This window comes from Aquarana catesbeiana, linkage group LG02 (genome assembly GCF_042186555.1).
Source record: "Aquarana catesbeiana isolate 2022-GZ linkage group LG02, ASM4218655v1, whole genome shotgun sequence".
Taxonomy (NCBI): Eukaryota; Metazoa; Chordata; class Amphibia; order Anura; family Ranidae; genus Aquarana; species Aquarana catesbeiana.
In genome coordinates this window covers 772,026,923-772,053,795 of record NC_133325.1, presented here as the reverse complement: position 1 = coordinate 772,053,795, position 26,873 = coordinate 772,026,923, and the positions used below count along the sequence as shown (strand labels likewise).

The 26,873-nt window shown below is 43.4% G+C and overlaps 1 protein-coding gene across 2 annotated transcripts in view; it reads left to right on the top strand.

Annotated features, from left to right (window-relative positions):
- LOC141129350 (cell surface glycoprotein CD200 receptor 1-like) overlaps positions 1-26,873 on the top strand; it is a 65,411-nt gene that overhangs the window by 16,642 nt on the left and 21,896 nt on the right. For both annotated transcript variants that reach the window (XM_073617324.1, XM_073617325.1), the window contains exon 2: positions 14,055-14,357. In XM_073617324.1, coding sequence (XP_073473425.1) covers positions 14,055-14,357 — 303 coding nt within the window. The remainder of the gene's footprint in view (positions 1-14,054; positions 14,358-26,873) is intronic.

The window sequence follows — 26,873 nt, the reverse complement described above, 5'->3', positions numbered from 1 at the left end:
AGAGGTGGTGGAACTCGGTTTCGCCTCATTCTAGCTGAAAATGAAAGGTTTTACCCCAAATCGCCCTACTATCATTGTTTGTAGATAAAATGTCTTATGTTTTCTGCATGGAATGGGTGGAGGCCTCCCTACACAATGTTTCACAAATTATTTGATGTCTGCAAATCCTTTATTCAAACTTTGCCAACTAATATCTAACAAACTATAGTACAATGCGTTCAATATACTCAATGGTATCAAACTATACTATTAACTAATAACCCTTCAACTTATCTACCACCCTTCACCTAAACAATATTTTATGATCTATTAGTCAAGGCTTTCCTTCCCCCTTCCTCCATTGACTTGATAATAGACCAACCGCCATCCACCCAACACTCGTGGCTTAGTGTCAAATACTGGAGTCAGTAACACTAGCTCAATTTCAAACTGTACTATCAGAGAGAATACGGTTATTTTTCCATCAATATATTGGCCAAATGTTGTGGCCACTTTATTGTTCACTGCATTCTCATGTCAACATCAAAATAAAAAAAAGTGCATGTATATTCTGAATTTTTTTTGTGTATTTTTGGTAAGGTGTAAATAAAGGGGTACCGGGGAAAATTGGTGGTGAGAGATCCTAGTTCATCCTTGGGGCTCATTTACACTTGCTTGGACACACACATTAAAGCGCCTACCGCTTCAGCGTGTTTTTTTTTTTTATGTGTTTTTGATGCTTCAGTAATGCTTTTTGAAGCTTGGTAAATGCCCTGTGTGTGTTGATTTTCTAGGCCTAGTAGGACACCAGTTCACAAGTACCCCTACTTAGCAGATCTCCAGCTCATTAGTACCCCTGTTTAGCAGATCCCTAGTTTATTAGTGCTCTCATTCAGCAGATTACCAGCTTATTAGTACTCTCGTTCAGCAGATCCCCTGCTCAGTAGTAACCCCCAGCTCTGCTGATCATCCGCTCAGTAGTAACCCTCAGGTCAGTTGATCCTCTTGTTTACTGATCCTCCTTAATCTCTGGTCCCTGCTCACCTCCCACTATATTGCTACTACACTGCTCATCTTGTGTGACATCTGCTAGTTTCTCCTGCTCTGGTACCCCAGCTCTGCTGATCAGTCCTCTCTCTCTCCAGTCCGTGGACCTTCTAATTTAGTGTTCTCATGCTGCACACCATGTGTGCTGTCTGCTAATTGCTCTGCTCCAGTCTGGACCCTGCACACCTTCCTGTGGCCCCATGCTGCACACCAGATGTGACGTTTGCACCAGACACTACCAGAATATATACACATGAACCAGAAGCGTCTGCTGATTAAGTTTTTCTGGTTCACTTGTTGGTTTCCCAGTGGGATATCTCATACCTGCAATACCTCCAAAACAAAGCAAAGCTAACCTTGAATAAAAGCCCCTCAAACGTTTCAGGTGAAAAGCAAGTGATGTATAATGCCGCGTACAAACGACCGGACTTTACGGCATACTTGGTCCGGCGAACCGGAGTCCGTCTGACAATTCGATTGTGTGTGGGCTCCAGCTGACTTTTTTTCCCCAAAAGTTCGACGGACCTAGAAATGAAACATGTTTCAAATCTTTACGACGGACTCGAGTCTGGTTGAAAAATCCGCTCGTCTGTATGCTAGTCCGACGGACAAAAACCGACGCTAGGGCAGCTATTGGCTACTGGCTATCAACTTCCTTATTTTAGTCTGGTCGTACGTCATTACGTACGAATCCATCGGACTTTGGTTGATCGTGTGTAGGCAAGTCTGTTCATTCAGAAAGTCCGTTGTAAAGTCTGTCGAAAAGTCCGCCGGACAAAGTCTGCCGTAAAGTCCGGTTGTGTGTACGTGGCATTAATTTTCTAAGGAGGCTTTGGAGACACTTTGAAGAACCAAGAAAGCGACATGGGGTATAATTTTTAAAGGCAGAGCAAACATAACGTGTGAACAGGACTGTAAGGTAAACACTTTATTTAGTGATAGGCACCTTGATTAGCATTCAGAGGGCTTTAAAAAAATTGTGTCCAATGCCACATTTTGAAACAAATGTAAACGAGCCCTTAGAGAGCCAGCCTTGAAAGAAGCATTCACGGAGCTTGTCATCGACTATAAGCTTGAATCTAAAACAAATGGCAGTTAAAACAGTCCAAAATATCATGTGACTTTAAACCACCATAGCAGCGCTCACGTCAGTCTATATACTTATGACACGTTCTTATACAATTCCTCATACAAGTAAAAGAAAGAGTCCCATGAAGTGGTTTCAGGTGAATGAATCAGATTTTCTTATAGGTGATGAAAGTTCATAAATTCGTACACCACACAACCAGGCTTGTCACCACGTGAAAAGAAACTCGCCCCTTTGGGGTTAAACTTACCAGAAATCTGATAAAATCAAGTATTACGAGTATATCTTTTTGTTGCCACTTCTCGGGAATATCCACTGACTCTGCTAGTATTTCTATTCGGTTTGGGCAGCTCCAATAAACCAGGATCATGTGAGAAGATAAAAAAAAAAAAATCACATAGCGTAATCCCGTTTGATTTACTTTATTGAAACCAAATAGAACCCCTTACAGGTTGTACGGACAAGATAAAGAAATTAATGAAGCATTAAAAGCAAACCGTAATATTGCCACCAATCCCCAGTTACAGGGAGACAGCAGCGTCAAAAGGACCGCCACACTTGGCTGCTTCCTGGTGTTTCCAGCTGTCGGTGACCCGCAAACGTCACTTCCGGCTAATGTGGAGATCACGCAACTGACGCATTTCATCACTTCCGACTTGAATCGCCAAGTTGGGTCATTTGGGTGTACAGAATAGGTATGTTTGACCTAGAGTTGCGTAAGTAATTCTTAATGGTCGTCAGATATTGTACGTTTTGTAAGATAATAGAACCCCCTTTGTCGGCAGGGTGGATAACAATGTTTTGATCCCAGAATTGCATCCCGCTCAACTCTGGTGAGGTTGTATTTCAGTGGTCTGTCCATTATAGCACTGTTATGGTGGATGTTTTATTTAACTGTCCAGCACAGCGGGGGGAACATTCCATAGATATGCAAAGGAAATGCCATAGTGATCCTGATGCTTGTAATTTGTCACTAGCGTCAAGAATGCAAGTATGACATGGGCTGGACAGATGTCCCTGGGTGTTTGGTGAGCAAGATCCTGGCTGCCACTCAAAAAGTGAAAATATACTTAGTAAACTTGCTGGGAGCACAAAATGCTATCAGACATTTTTTCACTAGGAGGGCCAATGGTGCTTCTGTACTATATGCAAATATACTGTCTTCTGCAGAGTCTGTTATAAAACAAAAAGCAAAATTACAACCATTAAACACAGGTGAAAGACAAATATAGGGACCAAATATACCGTGATGAAGCAATAACTTTACTACCTATAGTTGGGGAATCCCATTGTATAGAATGAGTCAGTACTCCACACCTCGTACTTTACCCAGCCGTGTCACACAGGAAACTTTACGTGACAAGCAAACAAAGATAAAACTCAACTCAAAGGAAACCTATACAGAGAAATATGTAGGTTGTATTGCTGACCTATTTTCGTTGTCTTCACATGCCTGCCACTCTGGTGAAAGAAAGCATATGAATCAAACCCAAGGCAAGTTCTTGAAATTGAATTTACTATCTAGACCCTTTAGAAGAACAACAGTGCAATATTCTAATGGTCCTGTGGTGTGATTGCACCCATGTTTAAATGTGTAGTGGTTTTTGGTTTATTTTTTTTAAAGAGTTTAAAATCTTACATATACACTATATTACTAAAAGTATTGGGGCACCTGCCTTTACACGCACATGGCCTTTAACCACTTCCCATCCGGGCCAATTCTGGCACTCCGCTCCTACATGTAAAAATCATATTTTTTTTTTGCTAGAATATTACTCAGAACCCCAAAACATTATATATGTTTTTTTTTAGCAGAGACCCTAGGGAATAAAATGGCAGTTGTTGCAACTTCTTATGTGACATGGTAATTGCGCAGCAATTTTTCAAACGTTTCAAACGTTTCATGAATTAAAAAAAAAAAAAAAACACTAAAGTTAGCCCAATTTTTTTGTATAATGTGAAAGATGATGTTACGCTGAGTATATAGATACCTAACATGTCACGCTTTAAAATTGCGCACACTCGTGGAATGGCGCTAAAACTTCGGTACTTAAAACTCTCCATAGGCAACGCTCTAAAATTCTTTAGAGGTTACCAGATTAGAGCTACAGAGGAGGTCTTGGGATGGAATTGTTGCTCTCATTCTAATGTTCCTGGCGATACCTCACATGTGTGGATTGAGTGCCTTTTACATATGTGGACACAACGTACATATGCGTTCACTTCTGCGTGCGAGCATGTGGGGACAGGGGCACTTTAAAACATTTTGATCACTTTTATTCCTATTACAAGGAATGTAAACATTCCTGTGCAGGGAATCGCTGGTGGAAAAAGATTATATTTGAATAATGCCTGCAGCTGCAGGCATCATTCATATATCCCCACTCAAAGCCCAGGACGTCATATGACATACTGCGGGTGGGAAGTGGTTAATGACATCCCAGTATTAGTCCATAGTGTTCACTATTGAGTTGGCCCACCCTTTGCCACTATAACAGCTCCTTCTGGGAAGGCTGTCCACAAGGTTTAGGAGTGTGTCTATGGGAATGTTTGACCATTCTTCCAGAAGCATATTTGTGAGGTCAGGCACTGATGTTGGACGAGAAGGCCTGGCTCACAGTCTCCGCTCTACTTCGTCCCAAAGGTGTTCTATCGGGTTGAGGTCAAGACTCTGTGCAGGCCACTCAAGTTCCTCTACCCCAAACTCGCTCATCTATATCTTTATAGACCTTGCTTTGAGCACTGGTCTGCAGTCATGTTGGAACAGGAAGGGACCATCCCCAAACTTCCCACAAAGTTGGGAGCATTAAATTATCCAAAATGTCTTGGTATGCTGATGCCTTAAGAGTTCCCTTCACTGGAACTAAGGGGCGCAGCCCAACCCCTGAAAAACAACCCCAATATTCCCCCGCCACCAAACTTTACACTTGGCACAATGAAGGCAGACAAGTACCGTTCTGCTGGCAACCACCAAACCCAGACACAATCATCGGATTGCCAGACAGAGAAGCGTGATTCGCCACTCCAGAGAACACGTCTCCACTGTTCTAGAGTCCACCACCACCACTATCCAATGCTTTGCATTGCACTTGGTGATGTAAGGCTTGGATGCAGCTGCTTGGCCATTGAAACCCAATCCATGAAGCTCTCTATGCACTGTTGTTGTGCTAATCTGAAGGCCACATGAAGTTTGGTGGTCTGTAGCTATCGACTCTGCAGACAGTTGGTGACTTCTGCACAATGTACGCTTCATGCGCTGACCCCGCTCTATCATTTTACACGGTCTACCACTTCGTGGCTGAGTTGCTGCTGTTCCAGTTGCTTCCACTTTGTTATATAATACCACGAACAGTTGACTGTGGTATATTTAGTAGCAAGGAAATTTCACAGATGGACCTATTGCACAGGTAGCAACCTATCACAGTACCAAGCCTGAATTCACTGAGCTCCTAAGAGGGACCCATTCTTTCACAAACGTTAGCAGAAGCAGTCTGCATGCCTAGATGCTGTATTTTATACACCTGTGGAAATGGAGGTGATTGAAACACCTGAATCCAATGATTTGGAGGGGTGTATATATATATATATATATATATATATATATATATATATATATATATATATATATATATATATATATATATATATACACACACACACACACACACATATATATTAAAATATATGTGTATTTTTTTAATAAATATTTGTGTCACCCATGTCACTTTGCATTCTAATAAAACATCCTTGCCCTGTCTGCATGATTGTTGGCAGTCTTTGTTTAGTTGACTACTCCAGCTGGTGCAGTCACTGTTATGCCGCGTACACACGGTCGGACTTTTTGACATCAAAGGTCCGACGGTCTTTCCGACGGACTTTCGACGGAGTTATGACGGACTTTCGATGGACTTTCTAACGACCGGACTTGCCTACACACGATCACACCAAAGTCCGACGGATTCGTACGTGATGATGTACGACCGGACTAAAATAAGGAAGTTGATAGCCAGTAGCCAATAGCTGCCCTAGCGTCGTTTTTTGCCTGTCGGACTAGCATACAGACGAGCGGATTTTTCAACCAGACTCGAGTCCGTCGGAAAGATTTGAAGCATGTTCCAAATCTAAAGTCCATCAGATTTTCGACCGAAAAAGTCAGCTGCAGGTCCGATGAAGCCCACAAACGGTTGAATTGTCCGCCGGACTCCGCCCGTCAGACCAGTCCGGTGGAAAAGTCCGCTCGTCTGTACGCGGCTTTAGGAGAGAATAAGGGAATTTATATAAGCTCAATTAGCTACTTGGGGCAAAGAGTCAAGGGTGAGAGGCTCCCTTAGATGAGGCAGTTGCTGCCCTGATAAAGCAGAACTCGGGGATGCTCTGTTCTGTATTAAAGTTCAGTTCAAATCCAAACTATTTTTTCATGCTTTGGGAGAAGATAAAGAACTCCTATTAGGGGTTTTTAACGCTGTGAGTGTCCCCATTGAGCCAGATTGCCCTTGCTTCCTGTTCCTGTGGCTCAACAGAAAGTTAGAGGAAATCTCTCTAAATTGAGTCTTAATTCCCCCTTTGATGGCTGTCAAAACCCAAAACCTCAATGTAGCATTTCCCTTCTACTTTAGTTCCAGTAAATTCTAGTTCTCCCCTCACTTTCTGCCCTATTGACAGCATTCACCAGAACAGAATGTGAAACTTCCTTGTGAGAGCACAAGTAAAAATGAGGTTCTAGGTCTTCCGCATTTTCTGTAAAATTAGAAAAAAGTTGTGGCTTCAGTTAAAGTTTAATATTTTGTGTTCTTTTTTTGAAACGGTAGGTGGTGCTCTAGTATCTATTTTACATGATCAAGTGTCCTTCTCAGCTTTGGGAGTTATGCAAATCTCAGTCATGCAGCATCTGCTGTGCATAGATACTAGGTGTGCAAGGATATTACTTTTTTCAGACTTTTATTCAAGTACTCACCGGTACTTTTATTTTTCCGTATGGCAGTGGCACTAATATGCAGCACTGATGGGCACTGATGAGGCATGGGCTGTGCCAGTAGTTTTTTATTTTTATTGTATTTATTTTACATTTTACCTTTTTACATTTTTTTTAATTTTTGTTTACAATTGTTTTTTTTTTTTTTACAATGTTTTCTTTCTTTGTTGAGGGGGGGGGGGGGGGGGGTAGTGAACAGTGTCAGTGTTTTTTTTATATATTTTTTTATTATTTTTACAATTTTACTTTTAAATATTTATTTATTACAATGTTTCCTTTTTTTTATCAACCCTGTTGGGGGGCTTTGGTGAGATATCAGGGTTCTAAACAGACCCCTGACATCTCCCCTTTTAGACAGGGAAAAGGACTGAGGACACTGACTCCCCAGTCCCTTTCTCTGCACTGAAGATGAATGGATAGAAAACAGAGGCTCCTCCCCATTCTTAAACTGAAGCAGAGTAAATACAGTTTACGATGCTCAGTTATGAATGGACAGTCAGTGATCACTGACTCTGTGTATTTGGAAAAGGAAGGAGCCGGTAAATTACAGTTTTACTGGCTCCTTCCTCTGCTCTCCATCCTGAGAGATCCAGGATGAGGGGGGACCGGAGGACCCGGGGAGCAGGAAGGACAATTGGGGATGATCAGTGCGGCGGTGGGGGCAGTTACAAGCACAGATCTCCTTTACGCGGGAGAGGAGGAGAAGCGGCCGTCAGAAAAGCTATACAGGGAGATTGGTGCTTGTAACTGCCCCCACAGCTTCACCATGAGCCATGAGGCTGCTATGCTGAGGATGCTGGGTGTACTGGCCTCCCGCCAGGTATCGGGTCAAGCATTGGAGCATTTGCAGGAGTACAAGTACTCCTGCAAATGCTCAGGTATCGGCACTAGTATAGGTATCGGTGTAACCCTAATAGATACTATTAAATACTAATCCTTTGTCATTTATTTCAAGCTTTTTGTAAAAAAATATTGTAAATCTAGAGTACAAAAGAGATATAATACAACAATTTAAAGGCATATATACGTGTAAAATAAGACACAAACAAAATAAAAACTTTGATATTTGTTATATGTGTTACTCTTGCGCTACCACTCTGTGTGTGGGGTAAAAAAATGTATAGCAAGCCTGCCGCCTTCAGTTAAAGTGGAGTTCCACCCAAAAGTGGAACTTCCCCCCCTCTGGTGTCACAGTTGGCACCTTTCAGGGGGGAGGGGGGTGCAGATACCTGTATATTACAGGTATCTGTACCCACTTCCGGCATAGATAGTCGCAGAATCTGCGGTTATTTACGCCACTTCCTGTCCCCCCGCCGTCTGCTGGGAAACACATGAGTCCCAGAGACAGCAGGGACCATCCGTATTGCGCTGCGCGACTCACGCATGCGCAGTAGGGAACCGGGAAGTGAAGCTGCAAGCCTTCACTTCCTGATTCCCTTACTGAAGATGGAGGCGGCAGCACCCGAGGACCGAGAGACGGTTCGGCCTCGGGTGCCGACATCGCGGGCGCCCTGGACAGGTAAGTGTTCATGTTTTAAAATATAGCAGCTGCAGTATTTATAGCTGCTGACTTTTAAAAAAAAAATTCAGCGGAGCTCTGCTTTAAATAGCTTATCCTTGACTATTCATAAATAAATTGTTAGAGAGTAGTGAGGCGCTGACAGTTACAGTATCTCACAAAAGTGAGTACACCCCTCACATTTTTGTAAATATTTTATTCTATCTTTTCATGTGACAACACTGAAGAAATAACACTTTGCTACAATGTAAAGTAGTGAGTGTACAGCTTGTATAACAGTGTAAATTTGCTGTCCCCTCAAAATAACTCAACATACAGCCATTAATGTCTAAACCGCTGGCAACAAAAGTGAGTACACCCCTAAGTGAAAATGTCCCAATTGGGCCCAAAGTGTCAATATTTTGTGTGGCCACCATTATTTTCCAGCACTGCCTTAACCCCCATGGGCATGGAGCTCACCAGAGCATTGCAGGTTGCCACTGGAGTCCTCTTCCACTCCTCCATGATGACATCACGGAGCTGGTGGATGTTAGAGACCTTGCGCTCCTCCACCTTCCAGTTGAGGATGCCCCACAGATGCTCAATAGGGTTTAGGTCTGGAGACATGCTTGGCCAGTCCATCATACAGTGCACTCACATTAAAAAGCCGAGTCACGACGTATATCCATGAGCTCCGATCTCGTTCCACAATCACGTCACTTCCGGTATACCAAAAGTGACGCGATTGTGGAATGACCTCGGAGCTCGTGGATATACGCCGTTACTCAGCTTTTTAATGTGAGTGCACTGTATGATGTTATGATTCTAATAAATTCATTCTTATGCCGTGTACACACGGGTGGACTTTTCGGCAACAAAGGTCCGACAGTCTTTCCGACGGACTTTTGTCAGACTTCCGACAGACTTTCGAACGAACGGACTTGCCTACACACGATCACACCAAAGTCTTACGGATTCATACATGATGACGTAGGACCGGACTAAACTAAGGAAGTTCATAGCCAGTAGCCAATAGCTGCCCTAGCGTCGGTTTTTGTCCGTTGGACTAGCATACAGATGAGCGGATTTCTCTATAGGAACTGGGTCCGGCGGAGTTCCAACGTAAAGATTTGAAACATGTTCCAAATCTAAAGTCCTTTAGATTTTCGACAGAAACAGTCCACTGAAGGTCCGATGAAGCCTACACACGGTCGGATTGTCCGCCGGATTCGGTCCGTCGGACCAGTCCGGTCGAAAAGTCCGCTCGTGTGTACAGGGCATAAGTTACTACACTACGAGAGCGCTCTTCTTCCTTTATATTTACCCCTTTGAGAGGACATTAGTGGGAACCCCCTTGGAGGAAACAGAGACAACAGATCAGAGCAGATCATCGGAAACAACTATAGAGGGTCCCAAGGGGTGACTACACGCCACTACACCGTCCAAGGAACCATAGGTTATGCTGATTTAATACTTACCTGAGGTTAGAGGCTAGAGAGCACAGAGGTGATGTGGGAGCAAGATTGTCACCTATATTATGAATAATCACCACTAAGGGTGTAGGGATATTGTGCACTACCTCACAAAAAGGACTTTTTATACAAGGACTTGTATCGATGGACATGCACCTTTATATTGTTGTCTAGATTTGTGTGGGCCCGGTTTGCACCTATGCATTTTTTAGTGCATTTTCAGTTTTGCAGAAACACACTACAGTCCATTTACCATGGTTTCCTATGGGTCATGTTCATATCTGTGCATTTTATGGAGAGGGCCAGGGACCCTATTTCTGATTTTTGGTTCCATAGACTTCAATGGATCAAAAATGTGTATTGAAAAACGCAAAATGCAGCTGAAATATGCATCAACTGCAACCTGCATAGGTGTGAACCAGGCCTTAGGTTGGATTCACACCGATGCATTTTTAGTGCTTTTTGCATTTTGCTGATTTGCAATACAGAACGTGTTCCATAGGAAACCATGTTAAATGGACTGCAGTGCAAATCTGCAAAATGCAAAAAGCACTAAGGCTCGATTCACATCTATGCATGTTGCTTTTGAGCGTTTTTGGAGGTTTTTTTTTCATGCTTGCCACGTTTTTGAGAAGCGTTTTTGCCGCGATTTTGCCGCGATTTGCGTTTTGCGTTTTTTTTTTTTGTTTTTTTTTTTTTTTACAGTCTTAAAAAAATTAAAAAAAAAAAAAAAACTGGCAAAAACGCATCAAAAACGCACCAAAAATGCATCAAAAACGCTGCAAAAACGGTGCACTTGCGTTTTTGATGCTTGTCCATTGAATTCTATTACATGCAAAATGCTGCATTTTGCATGAAAAAAAGTCCCTGACCCTTTCCAAAAATGCAGAGAAACAAAAAGGCATTGATGTGAACATGTACCATAGGAACCCATGTTAAAAAATTCCCGTGCATTTCTGCAAAATGCAAAATGCATCAAAAAACGCGCTAGTGTGAATGGAGCCTCAGGCTCTATTCAGACTAATGCGTTTTTTGATGCATTTTGCAGAAATACATGGGAATTTTTTAACATGGGTTCCTATGGTACATGTTTACATCAATGCATTTTTGTGCCTCTGCGTTTCTGGAAAGGGTCGGGGACTTTTTTCATGCAAATGCAGCGTTTTGCATGTAATAGAATTCAATGGACCCGCATCCAAAACGCAAGTACCGCGTTTTTGCCGCGTTTTTACCGTGTTTTGTTTCTTTTTTTTTACACTGTATACAGTATTGAAAAAAACTGTAAAGAAAAAAAAAAAAAACGCGGCAAAAACGCTGCAAAAATGTGGCAAAAACGCATGTTCAAAAACGCGGCAATCGCCGCAAAAAGCACTGCAGAAACGCTCGAAAGCAACATGCATAGATGTGAATCGAGCCTTAAACTGCATAAGTGTGAATCCAGCTTAAGGCTACTTTCAGACTGGGCGTTGTGGACAGCAGCGGTAAAGCTTTACCGCCGTTTTAGCGGCGCTATTTGGCCACTAGCAGGGCAGTTTTAACCCCCGCTAGCGGCCGATAAAGGGTTAAAACCGCCCGCAATGTGCTGCTGCAGCGGCGCTTTGCTGGCGGGTTTGCGGCGCTGCCCCATTGTTTTCAATAGGAAGGGGCGCTTTAGGAGCAGTGAATACACCGTTTCTATAGCACTGCAAAGATGCGGCTTGCAGAACTTTTTTGACCGTCCTGCAAGCGCACCGCTCCAGTGTGAAAGCCCTCGGGCTTTCACACTAAAGACACAGGAGAGGCGCTTTACAGGCGCTATACAGGTGCTATTTTTAGCGCTGTAGCGCCTGTAAAGCACCTCAGTGTGAAAGTAGCCTAATGCCCTGTACACACGATCGTACACTGATCGGATATTCCGACAACAAAATCCATGGATTTTTTTCCGACAGATGTTGGCTCAAACTTGTCTTGCATACACACGGTCACACAAAGTTGTCGGAAAATCCGATCGTTCTGAACGCGGTGACGTAAAACACGTACGTCGGGACTTTAAACGGGGCAGTAGCCAATAGCTTTTGTCTCTTAATTTATTCTGAGCATGCGTGGCACTTTGTGCGTCGGATTTGTGTACACATGATCGGAATTTCCGACAACGGATTTTGTTGTCGGAAAATTTTATAGCCTGCTCTCAAACTTTGTGTGTCGGAAATTCCGATGGAAAATGTGTGATGGAGCCTACACACAGTCAGAATTTCCGACAACAAGGTCCTATCACACATTTTCCATCGGAAAATCTGACCGTGTGTACAGGGCATAAGACTTTGGGGTTGATTTACAAAAGGCAAATAGACTGTTTACTTCGCAAGGGAATTTTCTCCAGAGCTTACCGAATGAGATAAAGTTCTGCTGAATTCCATCATCCAATCATGTGCAAGCAAAACCTTTTTTTTTGTTGCAAGCAATTGGACACCACAATCACAAAGCTCTTGCTGAATTTCCCTTGCAAAGTGCAAATCCTCTTTAGTAAATCAACCCTTTATGTTTGAAATGGGTTTACCTTTAAATTGTATTTCCACTTTTGTTTCAAATTTGGGAAAGCACACTCTATGTTTGTTATGTGTTCTCATTCACATAACATACCTAAAATGATTTAAAAAATAATCACCTTTCCAGCTGCCTCTTTGGGGCAGATTTATATATAGGACTCTAAAGACAGGTTGCATTGTTCAGAACAGCTTTTAACATGCAGTTAGGGGACAGTTTTTGTTTATTTTTAAGCAGAATAACATACAATGTATAACCCTATCCTTTAACCCTCCATTAGGCCAGATGGTGTGCTCATCTAGTTTACAACTAATATTGAGATCTGCCAGTACAGTAAAGACTTAAAGTGTTACTAAACCCACAATAGTAAAATCAGTCTGTATATGCAGTAAAGCATGCTTGTTATACTCACTGTGGAACCTAAGGGGCTAATCCTTTGCACTAAGTAAAAAGGCTGATTGATCCTGTCTTTTCTGATCCTCCCCTTCTTCCACAGTCCACAAACCATCTCCTGATATTACAGAGCCTTGGAGTGCACTCTGCACATGCTCAGTTTGGTGTGTATTGCTAGAGAGTTTTTTTTTTTTCCTTGGAGATTGCATGTGATCAGCACAGGGCCAATCAGCACTGTCCCGACAGAGGTTCAGGGGTCATGCAGCTTCATAGGACAATCAGGGGAGAATGAAAACTTCTTCTACAAGCTTTAACCAGACATTGATAGAAGTCACAAGATGGCTATATACTGCTGATGAGAAAAGGTGTTTAGCAGTTTATATTTACTAAAATAATTGCATTTCCATGTTCTGTGTACTGTGGGAGACCAGATATAGTGAATGCAGGGTCCTGGGGAGACCAGATATAGTGAATGCTGGGTCCTGGGGAGACCAGATATAGTGAATGCAGGCTCCTGGGGAGACCAGATATAGTGAATGCAGGGTCCTGGGGAGACCAGATATAGTAAATGCAGGCTCCTGGGGAGACCAGATATAGTGAATGCAGGGTCCTGGGGAGACCAGATATAGTGAATGCAGGCTCCTGGGGAGACCAGATATAGTGAATGCAGGGTCCTGGGGAGACCAGATATAGTGAATGCAGAGTCCTGGGGAGACCAGATATAGTGAATGCAGGGTCCTTGGGAGACCAGATATAGTGAATGCAGGGTCCTTGGGAGACCAGATATAGTGAATGCAGAGTCCTGGGGAGACCAGATATAGTGAATGCAGGGTCCTGGGTTTCAATTATGGTAGTACCACCTTTTATAAATGGAGCAGCTGGATGGAAAGTAATGCTATGTTAATGGGAAAATGGGAACATGCAACAAATATACTGTAAAGTAAGTATTATCCCAGTTTGGCCTCAAAAGTGGAAATGCGCTTTTAAAAAAACATTTAAATTGATCTCTTTCTTATTTAAAAAAGTTCTGATACGTGTACTGGTATGCTCAATTTACTCCATGTACTTGTATTTCTTTTCTAGATCTCAGAGTAATTTCTGCGGGAAGCACGGCTACTCTAAACTGCACAAATGAGCCGGGAAATGAATTTATCATGTCTACTTGGAAGGTCCATCGTGTGTATAAGCCACCTTGCCTCGTGTCATTCGCAATAGATGGCAACAAGACATTCAATAACTGCAGTAAACGCACAGACCAGGACATTGGCACACAAAGGGTGACCCTCACCATCAAGAACATCACACTGTCTGATGAAGGAAATTATACTTGTGAGATTGTAAATGAAAGAGGAACTTTAATAAGTACAATTACATTACAAGCATTAGGTAAGAGTCTTACACAAAATAACAAAGATCACATGAACACAATTATTATAAACTAAAAGAGTATAAAAACAAACAAAAAGCGCCACTCCAAGTGCTGACACGCATCCACCTAGTGATGCCAATGCTGTCGGGTGCTTGCCCAGCCCACAGAAACAAACAGAAACGGAAGATTTAGGGAGCCCCACACAGGTAATCAGCCCAGGTATGGAATATGACAGTGGTCTCCAAACTGGGGACCGGTGGCCAGATGTGGCCCTCTGCTTGCTTTTATCCAGGCCTTGGGGCACTATTTTATTCACTGACACCAATGAAAGGTACAGTTCCTCCCAAAGACACCAACGATGGGGCACAATTCCTACCAATGACATCAATAATGGGGCACAGTTCCTCCCAATGACACCAACAATATGTCCCAATGACACCAATGATGGGGCACAATTCCTCCCAATGACACCAATGATTGGGCACAGTGCCTACCAATGACACCAATGATGGGGCACAATTCTCACCAATGACAGCAACGAAGGGGCACAATTCCTCCCAATGACAGCAACGATGGCTCACAATTCCTGTCAACGACACCAAGGATGGGGCACAATTCCCATCAACGACACCAAGAATGGGGCACAATTCCCCCCAATGACACCAACAATGGAGCACAATTCCTCCCAATGACACCAACGATGGGGCACAATTCCTCCCAATGACACCAAAGATGGGGCACAATTCCTCCCAATGACACCAACGATGTGGCACAATTCCTACCACTGACACCAAGGATGGGGCACAATTCCTCCCAATGACACCAATGATGGGGCACAATTCCTCCCAATGACACCAACAATGGAGCACAATTCCTACCACTGACACCAGGGATGGGGCACAATTCCTCCCAATGACACCAATCATGGGGCACAACTCCTCCCAATGACACCAATGATGGGGCACAATTCCTCCCAATGACACCAACGATGTGGCACAATTCCTCGCAATGACACCAATCATGGGGCACAAATCCTTCCACTGACACTAATCATGGGGGATTGTTTACTCCCACTAATGCTGGGACATTTTGTACTCCTGATGGCCAGAGTCCAGCACCCCTACAGTCTGAAGGACAGTAAACTGGCCCTTTGTTTAGAAAGTTTGGTATCCGCTGGAATATGAGAAATCGACTTTAACTTGTCTCCTCTAGAAGCCATGCCCCTCTGACACATTTCACCTTCCCACAGGCTTCATCAGTGTGTGGCTTTCTACCTCTTCTGTTAATTAAAAGAGCATAAAGTATAAATGCTGCAAACCTCAATCTTTCTAACGACAAAGAAATCCTATGTAATGCTGTATATTCTTCTACAAAAGGGATTTACAAATAATTTTTAAAAATATTATAGAGACTATATTATATGACAACAGGGGTCAGACACTGGCACTATCCCGTGTGATCAGCAGGGGATCTATGAACAGAATCCGACAGATGTCATTTTTGTGACATTGTGCCCGTATAGCTTATCCCCTTCCCGCCGAGCGTACATAGATATGCGTACTTGGCTTTCGGGGGTTATACTGGGATGATGCCCACAGCTGAAGGCATCATCCCGGTACTGTTTTTTAGAACCGGCGATCGGCTTTCCAGGTATAACAACTGATGCGGCTAAAAGCCGCTCGGCTGTTATAGCAGAGGAGCGGGAGGGGACGACCCCCCCTCCCGCCGCTCTTACCGGGCCTCCCCTTCCATCGGGAGGCCCAATGACCAATCCGCCGCCTCCGGCGGCTAGTGACAGTCTGGAACGAAGCTGTGAGAGCCTTCATTCCAGCCTCCTAATTGGAAACACGGAAGCGACGTCATGACGTCACTTCCTGTTTACTCAGCTGCCAATGGCGCTGGTTTTAAAAAAATGTATAGTATTCAGAATCGCCAAAAATGGCGATCTGAATACTTTGAAGTGCAAAGGAGGGATCGGGTGTCTTTTAGACCCCCGATCTCTCCATAAAGAGTACCTGCCACCACGTATTACTGTCACAAGGGATGTTTACATTCCTTGAGACAGCAATAAAATTGATCAAATTTTTTTTTTTTTAAAAACACAATTTATTAATATAAAAATAAATAAAATAAATAAGAAAAAACATCTTTAAAGCTCCCCCATCCCCGCGAGCTTGTGCAGCAAAGAAAACACATACAGAAGTCGCACCTGCATATGTAAACGATGTTCAAATCACACATGTGAGGTATCGCCGCGATCGTCAGAGTGAGAGCAATAATTCTAGTACTAGACCTCCTCTGTAACTCTAACCTGGTAACTGTAAAATAAATTTAAAGCGTCGCCTATGGACTTTGTCAAGTGCGTGCAATTATAAAGCGTGACATGTTTGGTATCTATTTACTCGGCGTAACATCATCTTTCACATTATACAAAAAAATTGGGCTAACTTTACTGTTTGGTTTTTTAAAATACATGACAGTGTCTCTTTCCCCAAAAAGTTGCGTTTAAAACACCACTGCACAATTAACGTGTGACATAAAATATTCCAACAATCGCCATTTTATTCTCTAGATTCTCTGCTAAAATATATATATATAATGTTTGGGGGCTCTAAGTAATTTTCTAGCAAAAAATGTGAATTTTAACTTGTAAACACCAAATGTCAAAAATAGGCTTAGTCATGAAAGGGTTATTCTACTTTCACCAATAGGAGCCTTCCAGACTCACGTTGGATCTATCAGCGGCCAGATGAAAACTCTCTCTGTCCCTAAAAGCATTGTCAGCTGTCCCTCCTTAAACTGCCAACACAATTGTATATATAGATAGCTACTGAATGGTATGGTTATATTATGTTTTGCATATGTTATTTATGTTGGTGCTACTGTTGCTTTTTTATTTCTCTGGCTGATGGTGTGGGGGTCAGGTCATGTATGACATACTTACCCTGCAGGTGTGTCAGATCCTCCCTCTTGGAGGGGATATACACAGTTGCCAACATTGTAAAAAACATTTTAGGGACACTTATTTGGCTGTAGGGGGAGTCTTGTTATAATTAGGGGGCTGGGCATGCATTTGTGGGCATGGCACAGGGGAAAAGTAAAAATGTGGAGCACGAAAAATGGGTGTGGCTTACGTGGAATAGTGGGCGTGTCTTAAATGGGCGTGGCTCAAATGGGGTGTGGTTCGTGTCTGAGGTGAATGAGGGATGGAGAGGGAAAGGGGGGGGGAGGGATGAAGGGACAGCAGCCCCAGATCCTACACAACAATGAAATATGTGTATTCTAGAAAGTTTAACAATCAGCAGATAAAGATACTCCAAACACCTGGTGTTAGCACTTCAATCATCCCGGCACAAAGGTTGATATGGTGTCAGGATGATTGAAGTGCATTATTTCTATTATTACATTGTAATATAAAATGAAATCATTCAACTCACCATAATGCTGAATCAGTGGGATACCTGAGCGTGCCACCTGCCATGTCGCCTGCCACCAACCATCCATCCTTGCATTAGGTGCCCCCAGCAAAGTCCGTCCTTGCATCAGGTGTCCCAGGAGAGTCCGTCCTTGCATCAGGTGTCCCAGCAGAGACCGTCCTTGCATCAGTCCCCTGAGCAGGGTGGAGCGCTGGGGTGGGTGGGGCCGCAGCAGCTCAGTTTCTATTATAGCCACCCAGCTTCACTCCACTTCTGGTCTTCTCAAAAATGGCAGCCGACGGAAAAAGCCAGGAAAAAGTGGATTTCTTGGGACCTTTTCCCGGGAAATAATAAAGTCGGGAAAAGAGTCTAAATCCGGGGAATGTCCCGGGAAATTCGGGACAGTTGGTAAGTATGGATATATACTGTATTCATGTACTTTATACATACCTCCCAAATTTTTGAGATGGGAATGAGGGACACCTATCAGCAAAAGTATGCAGGCATAGGACACACCCCTTGCCACGCCCCCTTAAAGGAGAATTGTACAAAAAAAACAAGATTGGTTAAACCAAATGGTCCGAAGAAGAGAAAATGTCCAGTGAGCGGCAGTTGTGTGGAGGAAAATGCCTTGTTGATGTTATAGGTCAGAGGAGAATGGGCAGACTGGTTTGAGATGATAGAAAGGCAACAGTAACTCAAATAACCACTCGCTACATCCAAGGTATGCAGAATATCATCACTGAATGCACAACACATCAAGCCTTGAAGCAGATGGGCTACAGCAGCAGAAGACCACACAGGGTGCCACTCCTGTCAGCTAAGAACAGGAAACTGAGGCTACAATTCTCACAGGCTCACCAAAATTGGACAATAGAAGATTGGAAAAATGTTGCCTGGTCTGATGAGTCTTGAGTTCAGCTGCAACATTCAGATGGTGGGGTCAGAATTTGGAATTAACAACATGAAAGCGTGCATATATCCTGACTTATATCAAGGTTCAGGCTGGTGGTGGTGTAATGGTGTGGGGGGGTATTTTCTTGGCACACTTTGGGCCCCTTAGTACCAATTGAACATCGTTTAAACTCCACGGCCTACCAGAGTATTGTTGCTGACCATGTCCATCCCTTTATGACTACAGTGTACCCATCTTCTGATGGCTCCTTCCAGCAGGATAACGCACCACGTCACAAAGCTCAAATCATCTTTCCACTGGTTTCTTGAACATGACAATGGGGTCACTTTACTCCAATGGCCTCCACAGTCACCAGATCTCCATCCAATAGAGCACCTTTGGGATGTGGTGGAAGGGGAGATTGGCATTATGGATGTGCAGCTGACAAATCCGCAGCAACTGTGTGATGCTATCATGTCACTATGGACCAAAATCTCTGAGGAATGTTTCCAACACTTTGTTGAATCTATGCCACGAAGAACGAAGGGAGTTCTGAAGGCAAAAGGGGGGTCCAACCCGTTGCTAGCAAGATGTACCTAATAAAGTGACCGGTCAGTGTATCATATGTAAAGGGGGCTGACCTCTGGGAATCGAGGGGGTGGGAGTTGACTAGAGAGAATCTGTGATGTGATCATTTGTTTTGTGCCTCTATCCCTTCAATGGGCTTGTTCTACTGGGAAACATGTGACATGGACCATGCTACTATGGACAGTTACCAATTCAGATATGGGCAGCACCAGTTCTCTATTGCACCTATTCTGTATACCACTAGGGACCATGTATTGAACTAGCAGTACAGCCAAAGGCACAGCCAATTTTCTAATATTCTACCTCTGTACCAGTTGTGAATGAAGAATCCTATAACTGTCTAAATGAATGTGACTTGCCAACTATTCTATTGTCTTAAGTAAAAGAAACAAGTCACTGAGACGTTATATGTGTCACCTACTGAGAGGACATATTCTAAATAGAAGAACAAAGTGTTACTGTGTTAAAGACATGTGTCATGAACCCCCACAATCATGAAGAGTATGTCCGCCGTATACGCTTCCTTTGCCCGGTACCAGCGTGATCCAAGGTCCCTTAGCCCACCCACTCACTTGTCAAGACATTAGTGTGGGGTGGTAACAAACACTATTCAAACACAGGCACAAAGAGATATACACTCAGGGGACCACCATACCCCCTTCTTTGCAAAGTGTCACAGGGTGGGGTAACCTACATTCAGTAACAAGAGACACACAGGTGTATTCAACTTTCCAGCAGTAGACCGTCTTATCGGCAGGGAGGGCTGTTCGAGGAATTCCCCCCTCCCTCCACCCTGCCCCCCGTCTACATGCTGATAATGGTTTCATTAACATGTAAGCCAATCCACATAAGCATATACATCCCATAATACTTTGCTCCCAAGGCAGACACAAACAATAGAACAATGGGATACAGCCACACCTCAAACGATCTAGTAAAAAGTCGACAACCGTTTATGAAACCAAGCTCATACAATATTCCAATAGTTGGAAAGGTGGAATTTATCTTCATATTTTCTTGAGGGATATTGTTCAGAGATATAACTGTCCAAAGCGAAAGAGCCCCTTCATTCTTTCAACACAAACCTTACATATAAGACCCAGGATAACCAGGGGTAAAAGGAAAAGCTGCGTCCGGTGTGGTTGTACGGTGAGTCTGATTAGTGCAGATCAGACTTGGGTTCTCGGTCACCCTGTGCCCCTAATAGAAACAGGGTTACTTAGAAACAGAGGTGGGGCCAGGGGAGCTGGACAAGGAGTTTCCAAAGCTTTTTAAGGTAAGCTGGGTTCCACAAGCCCCCCGCCCAAAGTGACTCCTGTCACACCATGTAATCCTCCATGTTAAAGCACATTAAACATTTGCAGAACAACACATAAAACCTTCTGGTTTGGGACACTGATAGTATAAAGTGGGTATAGAAAAGAATCACCCCACCCCCTTTAAATTAATCACAGTTTGTTGCTTTGCAGCCTGAAATGAAGACAGACACAGTTTTTGTTTTTTCCAGCTGTATTTACTTAGTGCAACCTATAACATCCAAGTGAAAGGTATATCAACATGTCAGAAAACAAATGAAAAAAATTCAAAAACAGAATCACTGAGTTGGAAAAAGGATCACCCCACTCCCATAAATGACTTGTAAACTCAATCAGGTATAGTTAACCACTTAAGGACCGCCTAACGCCGATTTACGTCGGCAAGGCGGCACGGGCAGGCAAAATCACGTACATGTACGTGATTTGCCTCTCGCGGGTGGGGGGTCCGATCGGACCCCCCCCCGGTGCCCGAAGCGGTCCCGTTCTGTTCCCCGGCGATCCGAGATGAGGGGGAGGCCATCCGTTCGTGGCCCCCCCCTCGCGATCGCCGCCGGCCAATGGGAACACTCCTTTGCTGCTGTATGCTAAACAGCAGCAAAGGAAATGATGTCATCTCCCCTCGGCTCGGTATTTTCCGTTCCAGCGCCGAGGGGAGAAGACATCAATGTGAGTGCACAACACACACACACACAGTAGAACATGCCAGGCATACAAAACACCCCGATCCCCCCCCCGATCGCCCCCCGATCCCCCCCCAATCACCCCCCCCCCCCTGTCACAAACTGACACCAGCAGGTTTTTTTTTTTTTTTTTTTTTTTTTTTTCTGATTACTGCATAGTGTCAGTTTGTGACAGTTACAGTGTTGGGACAGTGAGTATCACCCCCCTTTAGGTCTAGGGTACCCCCCTAACCCCCCCTAATAAAGTTTTAACCCCTTGATCACCCCCTGTCACCAGTGTTGCTAAGCGATCATTTTTCTGATCGCTGTATTAGTGTCGCTGGTGACGCTAGTTAGTGAGGTAAATATTTAGGTTCGCCGTCAGCGTTTTATAGCGTCAGGGACCCCCATATACTACCTAATAAATGTTTTAACCCCTTGATTGCCCCCTAGTTAACCCTTTCACCACTGATCACCGTATAACCGTTACGGGTGACGCAGGTTAGTTCGTTTATTTTTTATAGTGTCAGGGCACCCGCCGTTTATTACCTAATAAAGGTTTAGCCCCCTGATCGCCCGGCGGTGATATGCGTCGCCCCAGGCAGCGTCAGATTAGCGCCAGTACCGCTAACACCCACGCACGCAGCATGCGCCTCCCTTAGTGGTATAGTATCTGATCGGATCAATATCTGATCTGATCAGATCTATACTAGCGTCCCCAGCAGTTTAGGGTTCCCAAAAACACAGTGTTAGCGGGATCAGCCCAGATACCCGCTAGCACCTGCGTTTTGCCCCTCCGCCCAGCCCACCCAAGTGCAGTATCGATCGATCACTGTCACTTACAAAACACTAAACGCATAACTGCAGCGTTCACAGAGTCAGGCCTGATCCCTGCGATCGCTAACAGTTTTTTTGGTAGCATTTTGGTGAACTAGCAAGCACCGGCCCCAGGCAGCGTCAGGTTAGCGCCAGTACCACTAACACCCACGCACGCAGCATACGCCTCCTTTAGTGGTATAGTATCTGAACGGATCAATATCTGATCCGATCAGATCAGATCTATACTAGCGTCCCCAGCAGTTTAGGGTTCCCAAAAACGCAGTGTTAGCGGGATCAACCCAGATACCTGCTAGCACCTGCGTTTTGCCCCTCCGCCCGGCCCAGTCCAGCCCACCCAAGTGCAGTATCGATCGATCACTGTCACTTACAAAACACTAAACGCATAACTGCAGCGTTTGCAGAGTCAGGCCTGATCCCTGCGATCGCTAACAGTTTTTTTGGAAGCTTTTTATTGAACTGGCAAGCACCAGCGGCCTAGTACACCCCGGTCGTAGTCAAACCAGCACTGCAGTAACACTTGGTGACGTGGCGAGTCCCATAAGTGCAGTTCAAGCTGGTGAGGTGACAAGCACAAGTAGTGTCCCGCTGCCACCAAAAAGACAAACACAGGCCCGTCGTGCCCATAGTGCCCTTCCTGCTGCATTCGCCAATCCTAATTGGGAACCCACCACTTCTGCAGCGCCCGTACTTCCCCCATTCACATCCCCCAACGAAATGCAGTCGGCTGCATGAGAGGCATTTTTATGTGCTCCCGAGTACCCCTACCCAACGAACCCCCCCCAAAAAGATGTTGTGTCTGCAGCAAACGCGGATATAGGCGTGACACCCGCTATTATTGTCCCTTCTGTCCTGACAATCCTGGTCTTTGCATTGGTGAATGTTTTGAACGCTACCATACACTAGTTGAGTATTAGCGTAGGGTACAGCATTGCACAGACTAGGCACACTTTCACAGGGTCTCCCAAGATGCCATCGCATTTTGAGAGACCCGAACCTGGAACCGGTTACAGTTATAAAAGTTAGTTACAAAAAAAGTGTAAAAAAAAAAAAATATATATATAAAATAAAAAAAAATAGTTGTCGTTTTATTGTTCTCTCTCTCTATTCTCTCTCTCTATTGTTCTGCTCTTTTTTTACTGTATTCTATTCTGCAGTGTTTTATTGTTATTGTTATTGTTATTGTTATTATGTTTTATCATGTTTGTTTTTCAGGTATGTAATTATTTATACTTTATTGTTTACTGTGCTTTATTGTTAACCATTTTTTTGTCTTCAGGTACGCCATTCACAACTTTGAGTGGTTATACCAGAATGATGCCTGCAGGTTTAGGTATCATCTTGGTATCATTCTTTTCAGCCAGCGGTCGGCTTTCATGTAAAAGCAATCCTAGCGGCTAATTAGCCTCTAGACTGCCTTTACAACCCGTGGGAGGGAATGCCCCCCCCCCCCACCGTCTTCCGTGTTTTTCTCTGGCTCTCCTGTCTCAACAGGGAACCTGAGAATGCAGCCGGTGATTCAGCCAGCTGACCATAGAGCTGATCAGAGACAAGAGTGGCTCCAAACATCTCTATGGCCTAAGAAACCGGAAGCTACGAGCATTTTATGACTTAGATTTCGCCGGATGTAAATAGCGCCATTGGGAAATTGGGGAAGCATTTTATCACACCGATCTTGGTGTGGTCAGATGCTTTGAGGGCAGAGGAGAGATCTAGGGTCTAATAGACCCCAATTTTTTCAAAAAAGAGTACCTGTCACTACCTATTGCTATCATAGGGGATATTTACATTCCTCGAGATAACAATAAAAATGATTTAAAAAAAAAAAAAATGAAAGGAACAGTTTAAAAATAAGATAAAAAAGCAAAAAAATAATAAAGAAAAAAAAAAAAAAAAAAAAAAGCACCCCTGTCGCCCCCTGCTCTTGCGCTAAGGCGAACGCAAGCGGCGGTCTGTCGTCAAACGTAAACAGCAATTGCACCATGCATGTGAGGTATCGCCGCGAAGGTCAGATCGAGGGCAGTAATTTTTGCAGTAGACCTCCTCTGTAGATCTAAAGTGGTAACCTGTAAAGGCTTTTAAAGGCTTTTAAAAATGTATTTATTTTGTTGCCACTGCACGTTTGTGCGCAATTGTAAAGCATGTCATGTTTGGTATCCATGTACTCGGTCTAAGATCATCTTTTTTATTTCATCAAACATTTGGGCAATATAGTGTGTTTTAGTGCATTAAAATTTAAAAAAGTGTGTTTTTTCCCCAAAAAATGCGTTTGAAAAATCGCTGCGCAAATACTGTGTGAAAAAAAAAAATGAAACACCCACCATTTTAATCTGTAGGGCATTTGCTTTAAAAAAATATATAATGTTTGGGGGTTCAAAGTAATTTTCTTGCAAAAAAAAAAAAACTTTTTCATGTAAAAAATAAGTGTCAGAAAGGGCTTTGTCTTCAAGTGGTTAGAAGAGTGGGTGATGTGTGACATAAGCTTCTAAATGTTGTGCATAAAATGCCAGGACAGTTCAAAACCCCCCCAAATGACCCCATTTTGGAAAGTAGACACCCCAAGCTATTTGCTGAGAGGCATGTCGAGTCCATGGAATATTTTATATTGCGACACAAGTTGCGGGAAAGAGACAAATTTTTTTTTTTTTTTTTTTTTTTTTGCACAAAGTTGTCACTAAATGATATATTGCTCAAACATGCCATGGGAATATGTGAAATTACACCCCAAAATACATTCTGCTGCTTCTCCTGAGTACGGGGATACCATATGTGTGAGACTTTTTGGGAGCCTAGCCGTGTACGGGACCCCGAAAACCAAGCACCGCCTTCAGGCTTTCTAAGGGGCGTGAATTTTTGATTTCACTCTTCACTGCCTATCACAGTTTCGGAGGCCATGGAATGCCCAGGTGGCACAAAACCCCCCCAAATGACCCCATTTTGGAAAGTAGACACCCCAAGCTATTTGCTGAGAGGTATAGTGAGTATTTTGCAGACCTCACTTTTTGTCACAAAGTTTTGAAATTTGAAAAAAGAAAAAAAAAAAAAGTTTTTTCTTGTCTTTCTTCATTTTCAAAAACAAATGAGAGCTGCAAAATACTCACCATGCCTCTCAGCAAATAGCTTGGGGTGTCTACTTTCCAAAATGGGGTCATTTGGGGGGGGTTTGTGCCACCTGGGCATTCCATGGCCTCCGAAACGGTGTTAGGCAGTGAAGAGTAAAATCAAAAATTCACGCCCTTAAAAACGCTGAAGGCGGTGATTGGTTTTCGGGGCCCCGTACGCGGCTAGGCTCCCAAAAAGTCCCACACATGTGGTATCCCCATACTCAGGAGAAGCAGCTAAATGTATTTTGGGGTGCAATTCCACATAGGCCCATGGCCTGTGTGAGCAATATATCATTTAGTGACAACTTTGTGCAAAAAAAAAAAAAAAAAAAAAAAAAAGTGTCACTTTCCCGCAACTTGTGTCAAAATATAAAATATTCCATGGACTCAATATGCCTCTCAGCAAATAGCTTGGGGTGTCTACTTTCCAAAATGGGGTCATTTGGGGGGGGGTTGTGCCACCTGGGCATTCCATGGCCTCCGAAACTGTGATAGGCAGTGAAGAGTGAAATCAAAAAGTTACACCCTTAGAAATCCTGAAGGCGGTGATTGGTTTTCGGGGTCCCATACGCGGCTAGGCTCCCAAAAAGTCCCACACATGTGGTATCCCCGTACTCAGGAGAAGTAGCTGAATATATTTTGGGGTGCAATTCCACATAGGCCCATGGCCTGTGTGAGCAATATATCATTTAGTGACAACTTTTTGTAAATATTTTTTTTTTTTTTTTTTTTTGTCATTATTCAATCACTTGGGACAAAAAAAATAAATATTCAATGGGTTCAACATGCCTATCAGCAATTTCCTTGGGGTGTCTACTTTCCAAAATGGGGTCATTTGGGGGGGTTTTGTACTGCCCTGCCATTTTAGCACCTCAAGAAATGACATAGGCAGTCATAAACTAAAAGCTGTGTAAATTCCAGAAAATGTACCCTAGTTTGTAGACGCTATAACTTTTGCGCAAACCAATAAATATACGCTTATTGACATTTTTTTTACCAAAGACATGTGGCCGAATACATTTTGGCCTAAATGTATGACTAAAATTGAGTTTATTGGATTTTTTTTATAACAAAAAGTAGAAAATATCATTTTTTTTCAAAATTTTCGGTCTTTTTCCGTTTATAGCGCAAAAAATAAAAACTGCAGAAGTGATCAAATACCATCAAAAGAAAGCTCTATTTGTGGGAAGAAAAGGACGCAAATTTCGTTTGGGTACAGCATTGCATAACCGCGCAATTAGCAGTTAAAGCGACGCAGTGCCAAATTGGAAAAAGACCTCTGGTCCTTAGGCAGCATAATGGTCCGGGGCTCAAGTGGTTAATCACCTTCTCAATGGTACACAAAGCCATTTGACTTTCAACTGTGATCAACTGTGGTCATTTTGATTAGCTCAACATGAAAAGAGCTTTCCTGGAGCATTTCAGTCCCTGGTTGTGCAACTGACGCAAACAATCAACTATGGGTGGCAAGGCACTGTCTCCCGGGGATCTCTGGGATAAAGTTGTGGACAGTCACGAGTCAGGAGATTACTCTCCTCTCATTACTCTATAAAAACTTTTAAAAAAAACTTTGTCTTTTTATGTACTTTAGGGTAACATGTATTTGTCATCTATATAGTCAAATGTGACACAGTGACCAATATGCTAAATATTCATATCTATATATAATGTATACTGTATGTATATATGTTATAGAAAACAAAGCCCTCAGCCCCAAT